The sequence below is a fragment of the Doryrhamphus excisus genome, chromosome 17 (assembly GCF_030265055.1).
Source record: "Doryrhamphus excisus isolate RoL2022-K1 chromosome 17, RoL_Dexc_1.0, whole genome shotgun sequence".
In the NCBI taxonomy this organism is placed as follows: Eukaryota; Metazoa; Chordata; class Actinopteri; order Syngnathiformes; family Syngnathidae; genus Doryrhamphus; species Doryrhamphus excisus.
In genome coordinates, this window is record NC_080482.1 from 12,702,635 (window position 1) to 12,719,681 (window position 17,047).

General features: G+C 41.7%; 1 protein-coding gene and 1 long non-coding RNA gene across 4 annotated transcripts in view; one reads left to right on the plus strand and one right to left on the minus strand.

Moving 5' to 3' along the window:
* The window catches only part of LOC131105215 (uncharacterized), a 46,160-nt gene that overhangs the window by 23,703 nt on the left and 5,410 nt on the right, over positions 1-17,047 (plus strand). The gene's annotated exons all lie outside the window — the stretch shown is intronic.
* The window catches only part of LOC131105214 (raftlin-like), an 87,988-nt gene continuing 82,144 nt past the window's right edge, over positions 11,204-17,047 (minus strand). For all 3 annotated transcript variants that reach the window (XM_058053101.1, XM_058053100.1, XM_058053102.1), the window contains 2 exons: positions 13,417-13,492; positions 11,204-12,836 (listed from right to left, as the gene is read on the minus strand). In XM_058053101.1, coding sequence (XP_057909084.1) covers positions 12,264-12,836; positions 13,417-13,492 — 649 coding nt within the window. In that variant the 3' untranslated portion in view covers positions 11,204-12,263. The remainder of the gene's footprint in view (positions 12,837-13,416; positions 13,493-17,047) is intronic.

Genomic DNA, 17,047 nt, shown 5'->3' on the forward strand with positions numbered 1-17,047 from the left:
CATAGCCTGATAAGGAGCACAGGACAGTGATATATACTTACAAATACTTACAAATACTTTACAAACTTTACACACATTGAATATGAAATCAATTATTCAGCCACAGCAGAGCACAATGGATTTAGTGAATGTTAGTGAGGATGGATTTTTGTGGTCCTTTGTTGGCATCTGCTGGAACTTGATGGTACTACATGGTAAAGTCTCTCTGGTCACTTTACACATTCCTTGACGGAGTTGACTTTGTTGGGAAGTCCTGAAGAGGTGATCAAACAGGCGGTACATGGACTTACTTATTCACCCCATCCTGTCTCGTCTTCCTTTTTTCCTTTGGTGACATCACCGTCTGTCTATGGAAAACACCACATTCGCCAAAGTGTAAACTATAGCCCATCAAGGTAAAGCCAACATGGGGTGTAGACCACCGTCTTAGATCTACATACCAGTATCTGTCGTTTCCAAGTGGATCTTGTCTTATTCTTTGTAGGTCGATCTTTCTGGAGTTTGCCTTTTGATGATGAAGTAGCTTTTCCCTGGGTGACTTGTTTCTCCTCTTTGAGGCACCAGAAGTGGACCCTGCTTTCCAGAGAAATCAAGACGTACCAAAGAAGTTAGTGTTACACAGAATAATGAAGAATTTAACTTCATTATGTACTTAAATGGGGCTGCACACGAGTGGTTAGTGCGGAGACCTGATTGACCCGAGTTCAATTCCACCCTCTGCCATCTCTGTGTGGAGTTTGCATGTTCTCCCCATGCATGCGTGGATTTTCTCTGGGTACTCCGGTTTCCTCCCACATTCAAAAAACATGCTAGGTTAATTGGTGACTCCAAATTGTCCATAGGTATGAATGTGAGTGTGAATGGTTGTTTGTTTATATGTGCCCTGTGATTGGCTGGCCACCAGTCTAGGGTGTACCCCACCTCTTGACCAAAGTCAGCTAAGATTGGCTCCAGCACCCCCCGCGACCCTCGTGAGGATGAGTGGTAGAAAATGAATGCATGTACTCAATTGTTACTCCAGACTTACGGCTTTGCGTTGGGACACCATCAGAGCTCATTTCCCTTTCTTGAGATTTGGTAGGCCATGATCAGGACTTCTGTAAAAAGTGAAATAATCATAATAAAAGAAAAATAATGCTTTGTGTATGACACATTTAAATCAGCATGTGTAACTCATAGACACTGGGACCTCCAGCTTCAGAAGTGGACCAGGTCCTTTTCATCATCTGTGATGTAGGCTTCCTTCTTCTTGGTCTCTGGACATCATGTAGGGTTCATTTTTCTTTTCTTTTTCGTTGGCGATTCTCTGTCAGGATCAAATATTGTAGGTTTTAGTACTTGTGTGGTCAAATTTTTTTTTTCTTTCGAGATCATTCAAAATAGTTTACAGTCTAAAGGTAATTTACAGGTAGTACTGACTGGGAATTGAATACGGGTCTAAAAATGGGCCTCCGCCATTTCCTTTTGTGGTGACGTAGGCCTACCGGACAAAGCAGTGATTAGTGATGATGACTCTCAACGTTTCCATAAAATGTACTTTTAAAATGTACCTTTTAGTGTCTTGGCTTTTTCCATGGCTCTTTTGTTGTTGCTACAACTGAAATGACATTCAAGTGAGATACAAATTTGGATAAAGACTACAAAGTCTTACTTTCTGCTCCTTTGCGCCGAAGACTCAGCTGCGGCCGCGTTGGTTGTCGTTTTAGAGTCCTCAACCTTAACTGAAGCGTTAAGAGAGGAGAAAACATTTTGTTCAAGACCTCCGCTGGTTTCAAATCCAACACCAAAACTGGAGAAACTAGTAAATATGACCACAAAGGTACCCATCTCATCAAACGTGATTTCAGATTGGGTTAGAATGGATCAAGGATTCACAAACATTTCCTTTGGTAAGTTCTTGCATGATCCTTACCATTTAGTGTCCGCTCACCACTGGGGATCATCTTCCCTGCTTTTCTGTCTTCTAAGTCTCTCTTAGGGTTTCTGCAGAAAACAAGTAGGAATATAGCTTACAGATTAAAACCTATATGTACGTTTACAAACCTTGACTGGTTTGGTCCTGCAGATTCGGCTTTGGACGTCCTGTCAGTCATCTCTGAGGAGACATCTTGGAAAGCAAAATAAATTTGTCAGTGGGCATTGATGCTTCGAGTGTACCGCTAAGTTTCAAATGTACCTCTTTGTCTCTGGACAGGATCTTTGTCCTTTTGCCGTTTTCTGCAAACCAGAGAGTCATTGAAAAATATCTACCAACAAACCAGCGTGTGTTAGTTGGTTAGCTGTTTCAGGCATACCGTGGTACGGGCCACATGTTCTTATGGGGTGGAGACTTGTGAAGGCTGATAGAAGCGAGCTGATGCGAGATAGCCATATGTGCATCTGAGGAAAGATCCTGGAGATTGAGGCCCCCCTTGATGCGTGACGAGATCCTCAAGATGTCAGGATGCTCTCGTTGGTGTTGCCAAGCGGGGTTTGTGCTGGTTGTCGCCTCCTGGTCCGAGGCTAATGACGAGCTTGGCTGAATTTCAGAGCTGATGCTTTGATTCTTACAGACCTCCATCATCTCACAGCTCAGTTTCACACTAAAAGAGAAGATATTGGGAATTCAACCACATTACCTGGAATGACTTACGGCTTCATTACTGTCAACCTACTAGAAACTGTTGCCGTGACTGACTGCGATGTCAGCCATGGTGACAAAGGGGTGCTGGAGAATCTGACTTGGGATTAGTCGCTGGCTGGCATCGGGCCTCAGGAGCTTTTTCAACAAATCCACAAAGCTCTCCTGGTCTCTGACTTCTGCTGTGGTATCTTCATTTGACAGATGAACAACCTGCCGAACCTGGACCAAAACAAATCACAACTTTTATTATTAAGACTGAAGCATCCTTTATTCCTGAAAAAAAATACCTCAGCCATTGTCATGTTGTTTCAGACTCAAAATATCAGGCTTCTTTCTAAAATATGTTGAACTATTTCTCCGGGAATATAACAGGGAAGTTCATAGACAGAAAACAACAGCATCGTTGCATCGCTGGAATTCATAGCGTGTACCCCAGGGGGACACTCTGCCTCCATCTCAGCATGAACTTGCATAATAGCACTCAATTGGTATTTCAGCTTGGCAATAACATTTCTCAGCATTCATGTGTGGAATTCTGAGGGAAATGACATTTCTGGTTCTTTCTATTGTTCTCCGCAGTCATGGTGGTAAAATGGATGAAAGCTTGATACCTCACAAAGGTCATCCACAGAGTTGATAAAACTGTCAGTGCAGGCGACGTATCCATATTCGTTTGGAGTCTGGGGAGAAATATGGGAATAAAAAATATTCCATCAAGGGCTATTCTACTGAGGTGCGCTGGTAGCAATAATGTTTCAAAACAGGACGCTCCTATTTTTGAGGCATTCCCTCAAGTAGGTTTCCAATGGCTTGTAGTGGATGAGAAGTTTATTCCCTTCAACTGCAGTTACTGATAATTAATTCCAACATTTCCCTTACCTTTAGTCTCCAATGAAAGGAATGAAACCCCCTCTCTTTCTTGTAAAAGTAAATGGTGTTCAGTCCGATGTTTAGAAGTCCTTGCGGCAGTTGACCAAGGATGTGCTCTATTTTTCTCAGCTGTAGAAACAAGGTTAAACAAAGTTTGAATCAGTTATGTTTCAAGGTGCAGACATAAGAGTTGCAGTAGAAAGTGATTTTAGGACTTGCCATGTCATATTCACAGGTGCTATAGAAAAGCGGTGACCCCAAAAACAGCTCCGCAATAATGCAACCTAGAGACCACACATCAATGGCCTCTGCGTAGGGCAACCCCAGGATGATCTCTGGGGCCCTGATAATAAAGAGTAAGAAATCCCAAAGTATGCAGTAAATATCACAGATTTGAACTCTCCTATTAGCCATTTCTGTCCATAATGAACAACCAGGCCAAACTATGCTTTGTAAGGTCTTTTTATTGCTGACCTATAGCGACGGTTCTGAAAGTGTCTTCCCTGGTTTGTCTGTGAGACATGCTGAGCCAAGCCAAAGTCGATGATTTTAACTTTGTATGGCTGGTTGGCGTGGTCTACCATCATGATGTTGTTGGGCTTCAGGTCTGCGTGGATAAGTCCAATACTGTTCAGAAAATGCAGGCCGATGGCCAGCTGAAGACATGAGTACATATAAATGGGGTTTACCTATTTACATGTTTTATTTTTTCAACAAACACATATAGGTGACTATCGTAGTTTCCGAATGAGATCATTGATGCTACACAATCATTTCTGATGAATACGTTCTTCTACCATAATTAAACCAATCACCAAAGTAACAACAATTGCAGTATTTCTCACTTTGACATTATTGGTCCAAATGTACCTGATGCAGGATAGGACGGATCTCCTTGACAAGGAGGCATTTAGTGGGTCTGGTATTCATGAAATCCCAAAGATTTATGTCCATCATCTCAAACTCCAGACACATGTAGACTCTGTCCACAAAGATGCTTTTGCACTGGATCAAGTTGACCTTGTCCGTGTTGAACGCCATCAACGTTCGCAACGTGCTGACCTGGCCCCACGTATTGACATTTGAACATGTTCAAAGAACAGTCATCGATTTACTTCTGTTACCTCTTTCTCAAACTTGTCCGGGGCGTCGATGTGCTTGAATATCTTCACGGCTACTTCCTCTCTGGTGGCCGTCTTCAAACACTTGACAACGTCTCCAAAGGTGCCCTCTCCCAAGAAGTCCAGAATCTTATAGTCTGACTTTGGAGAGTGGAGGACGTCCAAGTACCTGTAGGCGTCAAACGGTGAGCAGGACTGAGTGATGGTCTTGTCTTCAGAGGACGTAAGGTTTTTTGCTGGTACCCTGTAGTCTGGGTTCTGGAGGACAGTAAACATGTAGATGTACTTGATGGTTTGGTGATGCGTTGAGGCCATAATGTATTTTGTCCTCCATCATGATGTTATTTGCTACCAACCTGTTCTGAAGCCATTGTCTTGTCATGGTAGACACAAATGAATAAAACATCCAAGTCTTCCACAGGTGAAAAATGTAAAAGGTAGTTCCTTTACTTCAGAGGAAAGAGGAAAGGGTGATTGATACTTAACTTGAACTTTTTGTTTTTATTTTTTTTTTTTATATTATCTAAATTTCCTTAATTGTGAAATGAAATTAAACATGTCAGGACCTGGGAGGTTTCTGATGTCATACAGCTCTAATATGAGGTGACATCTCTGTATGGTAAATATCTATATTTTGACATCACATTGTGATGACATCACACTTATCAGTGACAGCGTGACCTCGTGAGTATTCTGCATGAGATATCTGGTGCACTCATCATGGTAGCACCATGGTCACGGGAGGCAGTGCATGAGCTGCAAAGTGCTTGTTGCTGCTGTCTTTCCATTGGGAGGAAAAAACTGTGGCTTTTTTTTTTTTACCAGCTAAAGCTAGATTTAGTTGTCAAAAACACATTTTTATATCCTGCCAAATGAAGGATTTTACTGTAAGGATACTGTGAGGAAGGATTTTACTGCCATGATGGATAATTATACATCCAATCTCAACAGGAGGAAATTAGATTTTTACAACAAAGTATTTGAATTTGAAAACATCGTTTTTAATGATAATGAATTATTCTCTTTTAAACGTTTAAAACTCACCAGGCATGACCACACCACGAGCCTATGTTTTAGTAGAAGTAGTAGTAGACAGGCCAACCAACGTCATCTTTGTATAGCATCTTTAGGCCCCAACTAAAAAGTCACTTAGGCTAAACAGAAGTGCTAATAGGTAAGCATAGGACGAGGACACAAGAGTGTCTCAAGGTATATCTAGTTTATACATATTTAAATCGCTATTTATATAATCTTTCCTTTATTAAAATCTTTTTTATTAAAAAAAACTTGAAAATGTTATTTTGTAATGAAATTAAGTACCAATTAAGAAAAAGTAGCCTTTAGATGGTGTTACACCACCGTTGGCCACAAGAGGCCAGTGTTGCATCGACAGATTCCTCAGTTGCAGTTTTGCCAGAAGAGACTTTTACCATTTATTAAAAAGCATTTTTTAAGACTCATACATTTTTAGTCTAAAAGATGCTGTCGCCAGCAAGCTGTTGCAGGGAATTCGAGTAGAATGTCATTTTTCATAGAATTGAGTGGGTCATTCATAATTAACATCCATATATGGGTGTGATGGACTATCCCAATCTGCTTCAATTACCGATCAATCAATCAATGAAGTGAAGAGAGTGGTTCACAGCGTTTGTGGTTTTGTTTGAAGCCAAAGCTCCTCTTAATGATCTTTTGCTCCCCGGGGGCTCTGAGCTCATGCTTTATGGATTAGAGCGGCTTTAAATGAACTTCATAACAACACTGCACGCTTTATTATCTGGGGAATATTGACCTGAGAAGGCCGTACTGTGGTATTATTTTCAAGTCAATACAAAATGAATGGGAGTATTTCTGTGCACTTGTAAAGATGATGTATGCTGGTGGCTTCATTCGTCCACTTTGCTGCATCTAAATGTCCTTTTACAAGCCACATTTGTGTGTTTACCCTCTGTATGTGCATGGAACGTGGCCCTCGGGAGTCGTGCTGTAGCGGGTGAAAACGACAACGACGGCAGTTTGCAGCCGACAAATATCTTCACTCTGACAGTCCCATCAGTGTATGATGCAGGCGCTAGCCTTTCAACTCTGCAGGTGTACACATATTACAAAATAAGGTACTGTAATACAAAATGAAGATATGTACTACTGAGAGAAGTAATGCGTCACTTGTCAACGGCATTAATAATTCATTCTATTTTTACTACTCTGTGTGCATAATGCACGCATGCCCAATCCTTTTCCACCGGGGGCCACATATGGAAAAATCAAAGGCTGCTAAAACCAAACTAAGTACAAGTGCTGAGAAGGAAAGGAAAAAAAAACAGTGTGCATGTTATTATAGTTGGTATTAACACTGCAACATTTTCTCATTACTTAGCTGACTTTTACTTTCTTAAAGGGGACCTATTTGGCTCATTTTCGACCCTTTGTATTGAGTTGTGGACTCCTATAGAGCAGCTACACACAATAACCTACACAGAAAACTTTGTAGATCTTCCAGAATCTGCACCTATTCCAGCTGTATTTCCTTGGATTTGTGCTTGCCGCCGAAACGGTTTGTTTTAAATTATTCCACCCATGGCCCGCCTCCAGGCACACCCAGTCTGCTGTGATTGGTCACAAGGCCGAAGTGCATCCTAACTACAAATGAACCCCAGGAAGTCCGCCCCTCTGTGACATCACAAAGAGGCAGTTTTACCACACCTTCTGACACCGAGTGTTTTGAGCCATCCCAAACTTCTTTCAGGGCTCACTTTCAAATGCGCAAACCTCATTATCTGAAACTTTGGCATCGTTTAACACGAGAATACAACATTCTAACTACATTTATAGGTCAGAAAAGTGGAAAAAGCAAAATTTTTGATGATGAATGATTAATTTCTGTATTTCTGTATGTGGATCATTGGAGACAAAAAAACATTTGAATGCTGAATATACCATGAAAATAAAGAAGCACACATGTGGACATTAAATATAAATACTTTTATAATATACAAATTGTACAGATGTGGTGAACAATAAGAACATGGATGCCAGCATAGCAAAGGTAAAGAATACTTTCGCTTCCTCGATTTAGCAAAGTGACGACACTGAAGACGCTCACAGTCTAGGTCAGCGTCAGTAACCAAACAATAGCTCACGTGACATCACAGGAGAAAAGATGGCAGCTGATTGGACCGCGTCCTGCCTGTCATCACGTATCACACAAATTACATCATCAGCGACATCTCCATGTTATCTTCTTGCACACAATAGGCAGCTGGAATTAGAAATATTCATATCAAAAGCTACGTTAGACCCAATGTCCTCCTTTTTAATTGTCTTCACTGCAACCAATCAGCTCTAATCAGACAAAGATGTCCCAGTGGGGGTGGGGAGCATGGGAACGTTTATCCAGATTACGAGCATCCCACTGTGTGTACATGTCCGACTAGAATGGTAAAACAAAACATGTCATGTAGCCTTGATGATGTCACTGATGTGACACTCGAATGTGGAAAACACAAAACAAAAACTGTTTGTATTCCTCCCATGGTTGATTGGATGGTTAAAGGACCCATAGAAATACATCATGGACAACCTTTTGTAAGTTTCAGTCAAAGTCATTTTTACCTTTCCAGTGCATACAAGCTAGCCAACCAAAATGTTGACCAAGATTTGGTGAGTTTTCTGGTATTCCATCCATCCATCCATCCGTCCATCCATTCATCCATCTTCTTCTGTTTATCTGAGGTCGGCTAGATGACACTCGACCCTTTTCTGGGGCGAGAACAATGGACTCCCATTTGGAGGTAATGATTTCTGGTATGTTACTAATGTATTGTTTCTTCAATTCAAATATTTAACCACAGCAGCTTTAATAAGGCCCCCTGCTGCCATGGCAATGAAATAGTTAGAAATACCACCCTAAAATAAACAGAAAAAAACTTTATAGAGAATAGCATAGTTTTATATGCAGCAAAATAATGTGAAATATAAATGAGGATTGGATGGAACTTGGTGATGCCGACTTCCCGTGCATCCTATTTGTCACTTTGTTGATGAAATTGCTGGCACTCGCAACTTTCTTTGGCCCCATGGTGTGTTATTTAGCAAACACAGATGGTGAGTCAGCAACACGTCTAGTGCTTCATTTGGGCAAACTGACTCAGTTGTTATGTGTAGGAAAACGAAGGTGAACATTTTTGATGGAAACCCGAGGTTGGGCTAAATGAGGACAAAAGTATTGGGTCACCGACAGGAATTGAAAAGTGAAGTCGATAAACTTCCGTTCTTATGGTGCACTCACACGAGGCCATTCGTACCGGGCCGTACGTTGGTGCGTACTTAGCCGAGCGCCAGCCCATTAGCATGTCTTATTACTTCTATGCTGCTGCTTTACTGCAGTTTTGCATGATTTTGTGGATTATTTCCAGTCTTATTTGGCGTTATTGTATTTCATGAGCGAGCAGGCTGAGAGTTTGACTTTTGGATAATTTAGTATCCATTAATAAAATAACAAAAGCCTATGATTTTGATATGGCCTACACTTTCCAATCCTGCCAAAAGGGGAAGTATGCCATGCTGAGGCACACATCAATGCTCTCACACTCGTTAAATGTTTCAGAGTATCGGTACAGTACAATTGGCCTGTGCAAGTACGCCCTTAAAGGAAGGGCATTCTACATGGATTTTGACTGTCCATTTGGGCGATCAGATGTTTGAGCTGAGAGGACCAAGATGTCTTGCCAAGATGACAAAACAAGATGCATGAATGGATAAAGTGGAATTTAAGTGGAATGGATTAATTGGAATTTTTGTCCATTCAGTGGAGCAAAGATGACTACTTTGTACCATTTCTGCTCTTTCATTCTTCTTCCGTGCACCTTCCAGCACAGGGGTGTCCAAACATTTGCCACTGAGGGCCAGATACTGAAAAATTAAAAGACGCAAAGGTCCACAAAATAGGTTTGCTAAGGAGTTATATTCATTTTATGAAAAAATGCATCTTGTTATCCTGTATTATTAATACAGTATCAACTTCGGTTTTCAATAATCGTTGTGCATTTTCTTCTTCTAATATTATTACTATATTCCCAGAATATTTTGTCTTTATTCTCTTTTTTCCCCAACCAAATCATCAAAAAAATTGTACTTTATTTGGCTTTTCTTCTCACATTTTGGCTGTAAAAAACATTTAATTTTATAAAATATTATTCTGTAATATTTCAACACGATGCTACTAAAATGACCCAATTCTCATAAAATTACAGCTGTTTTTTAATTTCTGTTGTTTTTCTTAAGTTTTCAACTATTTAAACTTTTTCTTGTAAATGTTCTTCTTGTGATTATGACTTTATTCCCATAATATGTTGACTTTATTCTGGCAACATCACATTACAACATAACAAAAACCTTCCTGTTGTTATTTGTTTTCTGTAATATTACAACTTAAAAAATATATTTTGTAATATTTCACCCTTATGCTTCTAAAATGTCATTGTTTTTCCTCTTAGTATTCCATTATTATGACATTTTCTCATTGGATTACAATGTTCTTACTGTAAAATGAGTTTGCCACATTTTGATGTTTTCTTCTTTAGATTTCTTGTTAAATTGCATTTTTAGAACAAATGTGCTGCAGACCATGAAATAAATGGCCGCAAATGGCCCCCAGGTCACACTTTGGACACCCTTGTCACTCTAAAACAACACAAGAAGGTGAGAAAGTAAACACATGTCACATCTTGAATCACAATACCGAGTGGTTCTCCTTGGGGAGTCGATCCATGACCAAACATGACCCATGACCTTGCCTGCCATTAAGGATGACCTCACGCTTTTGGGCTCCGTCATAGAGGACAAGGAGGGAGGATGAAGAGCAGATGTTTTAGGGCGAGGACACGTGGTGACCCCCTGTTTAGAACCAGGAGCCCCAAGGAGGTAGCTTACAGGATCAGTCAGCCGTTGGTCACTCACCATCTTAATACAAACACATCATCTATATATATTTTTTCAATATAAATTCATTTTTAAAACACTTTAAAAAATGCTTTTACTCCTCACTCGCTGTAGTACTGCAGCAACACGGACAAACATAACACGAGCGTCTCACTACTGTGCCTCAATTATACGTTTCTAATAAGCAGACTGACGTTTAACAATAATAATACAAACAGTAAGGCTAAGCTGGTCTTCTCGGCGCTACACAAAAACATCAGCAGACAATTGTGTGCAACAGGTGCCTCATTTTGGCACCCAAAAGAGTAGAAAATGTAATCTGTTGTTGGCATCAGATTGATGCTATGACATATTGCGGCCAGTAGGGGCGCAAGTGAGTCCATAAGCCAATTCTCAACATTCAGAAAAACAAGCATTTTTGCTGTCAAATCTGAAGGCAATTTGCTGAGGTACCTGGGGGGTTTAGATGTCAATATCTGCTTCACTTAGTGTCACCCCCCCAACCCCCGCTCCACCCCTAACCCACACCCTCTAATAAATGCATGATTCCTGACAGACACCCTACTGACAAAATCCATTAGCGAGCTAATGACAGCCATGCAGCGGATGTTGCCTCTGCCCACCTTTAGTGACCCCCCCCCCCCCCCCCCCCAGCCCCGTTTTTACTAATACAGTGCAGCACAATGCCATGAAAATAAGCTACTGTTGCAAGTGATGTTTGCAAAGGGGTACTTAAGAGAGGTAAAAACTGATTTACTTCAATAGAAGCCCATTTATGGTGTTAATTGTGCTGCATGCTCACAGCCGCTTTCTTTGTTTCCATTTCACCGCACTTCGAAAAAGTGATTTTTTTGTCGGTGTGTGGCTGGTAAATACAGCTCTACAAACTCAACAGTCCAGAATAATGGATCCGGAGAGATTGCCCTTCAATCACAAACAACGCAACTCCTGCTTTTGCTAACGTTCAGCTTACAGCTAGCATTGGCATGCCGACAAATTATTTTGCTTGAAATGAAAGTGAGAGTGTGAAGACATCCGTAAAAGCTACATTGCATTCAGATGATTTTCACATCCTCATGTTTGGAACATTCTGTATGCAAGGTGAGCGTAGCGTGTCACACTTCGGAGCATCGTCTCGCTCTGAAAACACCTCAGGGAGGCTCGGAGCTCGGCATAAACAAAGATCTCTTCACACTACTTTGGATTGCCTGTCGCGAACAAACACCTCCACCGGTGTTGTTGTCGCCCCCCCCCCCAACCAAGTTGTCAGTACTGCATGAAGGAACACTTTCACGATGCAGAAGAAAACTAAAGATCAATCTTTTCTGTCTTTAGACAGCCGGTGGAATGTCATTGTCTTTCCTCTTCTGGCTAACCTTTCTCCAAAAACATCAACGCTGCATGTTGAAGTCAGTTTCTGTCAGTCGTAAAGATCTCGCATTCAGCCTGGCCTTGCTAAGCGCTAACAGAATGCTAGCCAGCTTGATCATCAACGCCGAGCCTTGGCGCTTAAATGTAATTCTTTTTGTAAAAGCACTCTTGTGGATCCTGATCCAGTTCCTTCATAATGACTAGAAGATGTAAAGATGTAATACATTCACAATGTGGTTATACAGCAGAATCAGGAAAGATGGCAGTTTTAGAGACTGCTGCAGCTTGTGGAGATCCTCAGAGAACCCAGTCTGGACTTGAAGAACTGAAGAGGTAGGGGTCTACTCCTGTGGGATCTGATTCATCATTTGGGTTGGAGAGTCCTTCACGCTTGCCTTAGAGGTTACCTCTATGGTTTGTGATTCTTCGGCCTGGCATTTCTCCTGGTCTTCATCTTTTTCGTTGCCTTGGTCTGTTTCTACGCCATTTTCAACCACAGCTTCAACTTCTTCTTCCTTGTCGTCAGCGGTCTTCGGCTCGGTTTGGACGGTTGCAGTGGTTTCTGTCACTTCCAGGACTTCCGTCTCCTTCGATTTCTCTGTGTGGAGTTCAGACTTTACTTTGTCCTTCTCTGTGTCTTCTTCTGCTCCTCTGTCTTCTGTCTCGGCCGTGTCCTCTCTCCTGTGGACAGGTTCTACGTGGACATCGCTAGCGTCTTCAATCTGCTCATCCTGCTGTTTTGGTTTCTCACTCTCTCTGGTTATACTTCCTGTCTTCTCATTGTCTTCCTTGTCTCTGCGGTCGGGAATCTTGGGACTGTCTACGTTTTTGTCCATACTTTTGATCTTTTTGTTCTTGGCTGTGTCTTTGATGCAGTTCTTGTTGGACTTGCCGCGGGGTTTGAAGATCAGCTTCTGTAACATTGGAAGTTGACATTAGTGTGACAGCATTTGACACACTCGCACGCTTGGAGGCGCCGCTCGACATAACTAGCAGATTGAGAAGAGTCTGCCTGGTGTGGACGATCGAGAGGACCTGCTTGTTGCCTGCAGGCCAGCAGTCTGAACAAACATAAGGCTAAACTAATTGAACTCGCTACTGAATCATTGAAAAATGTCAGCGGGGTCCACACCCTGCAGGACATCTTTTGCTATCTGCTCAGTCTTTGACCTATTAAACTTAAAATGATGGTAGCCCACATTCAGGTCAACATGGATTCAATTCCATATGTCCAAAAATGTTAGCTTTATGGGTTATCTGTCCAACTCAGGGTCATCTATTTGCCACTTTGCTTCTGTAAACACATTTTGTCCACTGCTGAGGGAAATTTTTTTATCTCACACAGAGATTATTGTTTCGTGTGGAAGGGAAAACATCTGTGAAACACGGCCATGGCTGAAGGGCGGTAATGGCCGTGGATATACGATCAACGGCTGTAGCGGTGACAAGGAAGCGACCTCGCATTAGCCAAGAAAACAAGGAGAGGTTGTGTACCTTGGATTCCTTCCGCTTTCGACCCAAGACGGGTCGCTGCAGGAACACAATCTGTTTTGTCGCCAGACTGCCGTCACTACGGGGGACAGAATAAGATATGATCATTCATTAATAAAGCAGCTATAGAATGGATTGTATTTCAAAGTAGGAACAAATGTATCAACATCAGGCATTGGTGGTACCTTCACATTCCTCTTCAGCTTTTCAATGTTGCAATGATTTTTACATTCTGGGTTTTCATTTTTAACACACAACTTAGTCCAGTGATTTTCAACCACTGTGCCGCGGCACACTAGTGTACCTTGAGAAACCACCAGGTGTGCCGTGAGGAATTATCCGATATCACTTTTTATAATTAACATTTATTAATCATCATTTGCAAATATTATGTGAATAGCCATGAATATATGGACCCAAATATTCCAATTGCATTTGGTTTATTTGCTCAAACGGAAAGAATTGAACAGGGATGGAATATTCCTTTAACCAATCCGATTGAGGTATCTTGTACCCGCTCAAACGGAAAGTTGTCAGGGTGCCTTCTTCTTCGTGATGTTTTTCTTCTTCTGTTGTTTATTGGCGGTTGGCAAGCAGCTTTCGTGTGCATTAGCGCCATCTGTGAAACAGAATCTAAACACTTCTATTCTTTATTCACAAGTCCAGTTTTATTAAAAAAGAAAATATATATCTATATAAAACATGTCCTGAGTTTAATTATAAAATATTAGCAAGATTGAATTTGATCTTTTCCTGTTTAAATTGATCCCGGGTGCGTTCTTTCAGCGCATGCTCAGATATGACGTAACACGCAGATCCAGACGTTCTTCACTTTTAAAAATGGAGGCCAGCAATCGGCACTGGACTAAGCAAAGTTTGTTTTTGATTCAAACTAAATTTCAAGACTGGACAGACGAAAAACTGGCAAAACGGAGTTATTCCAACAAGTGAAAGAAAAACTCGGGGAAGTCGGTATCACGTGATGTTGATGTTTACGTTTTACTGGGCGTGCCCTATTGACTATTCTGTTAGATTTTCGTGGTGCATGTAGACAAGAGATTGGAATATTCCTTTCTATGGATACCATTGTTTCCCGAAAGGTCATTCGGAAAGAGAAAAAGTGGTGATGTAAAAACGTGGCTACTGTGGAGTGTCTGTGGTGTAAAGACTGGCAGAGCAATGTAATATTGGTCCGTGTGGCAACACCTACCTTGTTCCTCCGATAGACTTATTGATGCACGTGTGAGGTCGTGGTGACATTTTTGAACATTTTTGGTGAGTGGTGTGCCATAAGATTTTTACAATGTAAATGTGTAAATGTGCCGTGGCTCAAAAAAGGTTGAAAAACACTGACTTAGTCCAATCTTAACCTTCAGGTATTCAATGCAAAGACACCTAAATGCGACTAATCCGACTTGTTTGGAGGAAACCGGCTCACATTTGTGGTCCGACCTCTTAACTGCCATCATCTGTCAGTGTCACTTTCACGCTAAAGCTTGCAGGAGACGCACTTTGTAGATTTGTCTTTGAACGTCTCTTCCGCCGTCCAAACAAAAGCTTCTATCACTTCCACATGCCCGGTGTCATGCTTTTGGTTGGCGCCCCTCTGTGATCCACAGCCTTATTATTCTTTCTTTATTCCGCTCTCATTAACCAGACGTCTGCGTGGTTTTATCATCTGACACAGCCTGATTGTGACAACTTTATTGTTTGTTTCTGCTTTATCGCTTTCATGTTTCGTCCTGCTGCTTTGGGCTAAAACAGATACATGCGTATGTTTCCTCACGGTGATGTCTGACTCCACTTTAAATAACACATGCGCACAAATGTTGAGCGTGTCCCACACAAAGCTTCCACGTTTTGATGATGACTAGGAGCCTTAAAAGGCTGCTACAAATCTTGCCATTCTCAACATGAAATAGATGTTCCAGTCCTCCAGCAGAAGGCTTACTTATAAACCACCCAAAAGCCTAATAGAACTTCTCTTTTTTCCATTACCTCTTCCTTTCCACCATCTCTCCACAAGCTATTTTCTGGGCTGTCAAGAATGCTGGACGGCTTCCTGGAGAATCAAAGCCGAGCAGTAAGCGTGCACTTCCCAGCGAAAGATTCAGTCCATTACAAGAGAAGATGGGCTTGTTCAGAAAATTACAGGTCTTTGTTCAAGCTACTCTGCGGTGCTATTAGGACTTCAAGCCCCGGGCTGGATCTACTTGCTGTTAAATGTACCTGGAAGGTCATAAAAAAAACCTGAACAATACAAAATGCCTTAAAATGAATACATTCTGCACCACATTGGTGCCATTGTTCCCTCTGAGCAACTGGATGTGGTGTCCTTTCGTCCACCATATTTCTTGTCAGATAAAGTTCAAACTAAATGAAATATTTTGTCCATATTCAAGCAAGAAGTTGATTGATTCTGAAGGAAGTTTTGGGTAAAAAGTGAAATCAGACACAACTCACAATTGAATCTGTGTCACACTTTCAAGAGTTATTGGTCTACAGCAAGAAGTCTCAGGACATTGTATCTATGGCACCTGGACTGGTCAGGTTGTTTGAGAAGACGTAGTCCTGAAAAGAAACGCTTGTTTTTCTGTGTTTTTCTGCTTGTTTTTCCCATGCTTTTCTTTTCTCTTTTTGTCCTATATAGTCAGACTAGCCTAGATAGGACAGCACTGTCCTGTCAGACTAGCACATAGGGCAGACTAGCACATAGAGCAGACTAGCACATAGGACAGACTAGCACATAAGGCAGACTAGCACATAGGACAGACTAGCACATAGGACATACTAGCACATAGGGCAGACTAGCACACAGGGTAGACTAGCACATAGGGCAGACTAGCACATAGGACAGACTAGCACATAGGACAGACTAGCACATAGGGCAGACTAGCACATAGGACAGACTAGCACATAGGGCAGACTAGCACATAGGACATACTAGCACATAGGACAGAGCTGTCCTATCTAGTCTAATGTCACAGTGTGCATCACCACAACTTTGAACCGGTCTTTCTCACATACTTGTCATTAGCCAGCATGTCTACAATCCGTGCACACATTAACGTAACAAAGCCTTTCACATCTCTGTAGCGTGTTGTTTTCTTGCTGAACGATGACAAATTAACACCCGCTGTACCTAATGATTCCAAAATGTAATCACCATCTCCGTTAATTGAATGCAGCCAACATGAAACAAAGCCGTGGTTAATGTCGTGTGGAAGACGGCACCGAGTATCCGCCAGAATCCACATCAGACCAAACGCTTTGTCCGACGACACAAAGCGCGAGCACGCCGATCTGTTGTCTTTCAATGAGCGAAGAGTGGAGGGGCGCCGGCGCGAGCGTAATGACTATGGCCCCGGTGAAATGTATAATCAGCCGTCACGTCTGAACCCAATTTGTTTGGAAGCTGAGGGAGAAATAAGCTTCTTGTTTTACTGTATCTAGGCTAGGCTGATTAATTAGCCCTGTTGTGTTGCTGCACTGTGTAAAGGGGTGGGGGTGTGGGGGGGTGTAAACGAACGAGATAATGAATCATTTGTGAAAGAGCAAAAGAAAACACTCGGTCAGTGTGCTGATGGGAATATCACACCCTTCTCCATCACTGCTTCTTGTTGATGAACTGAAG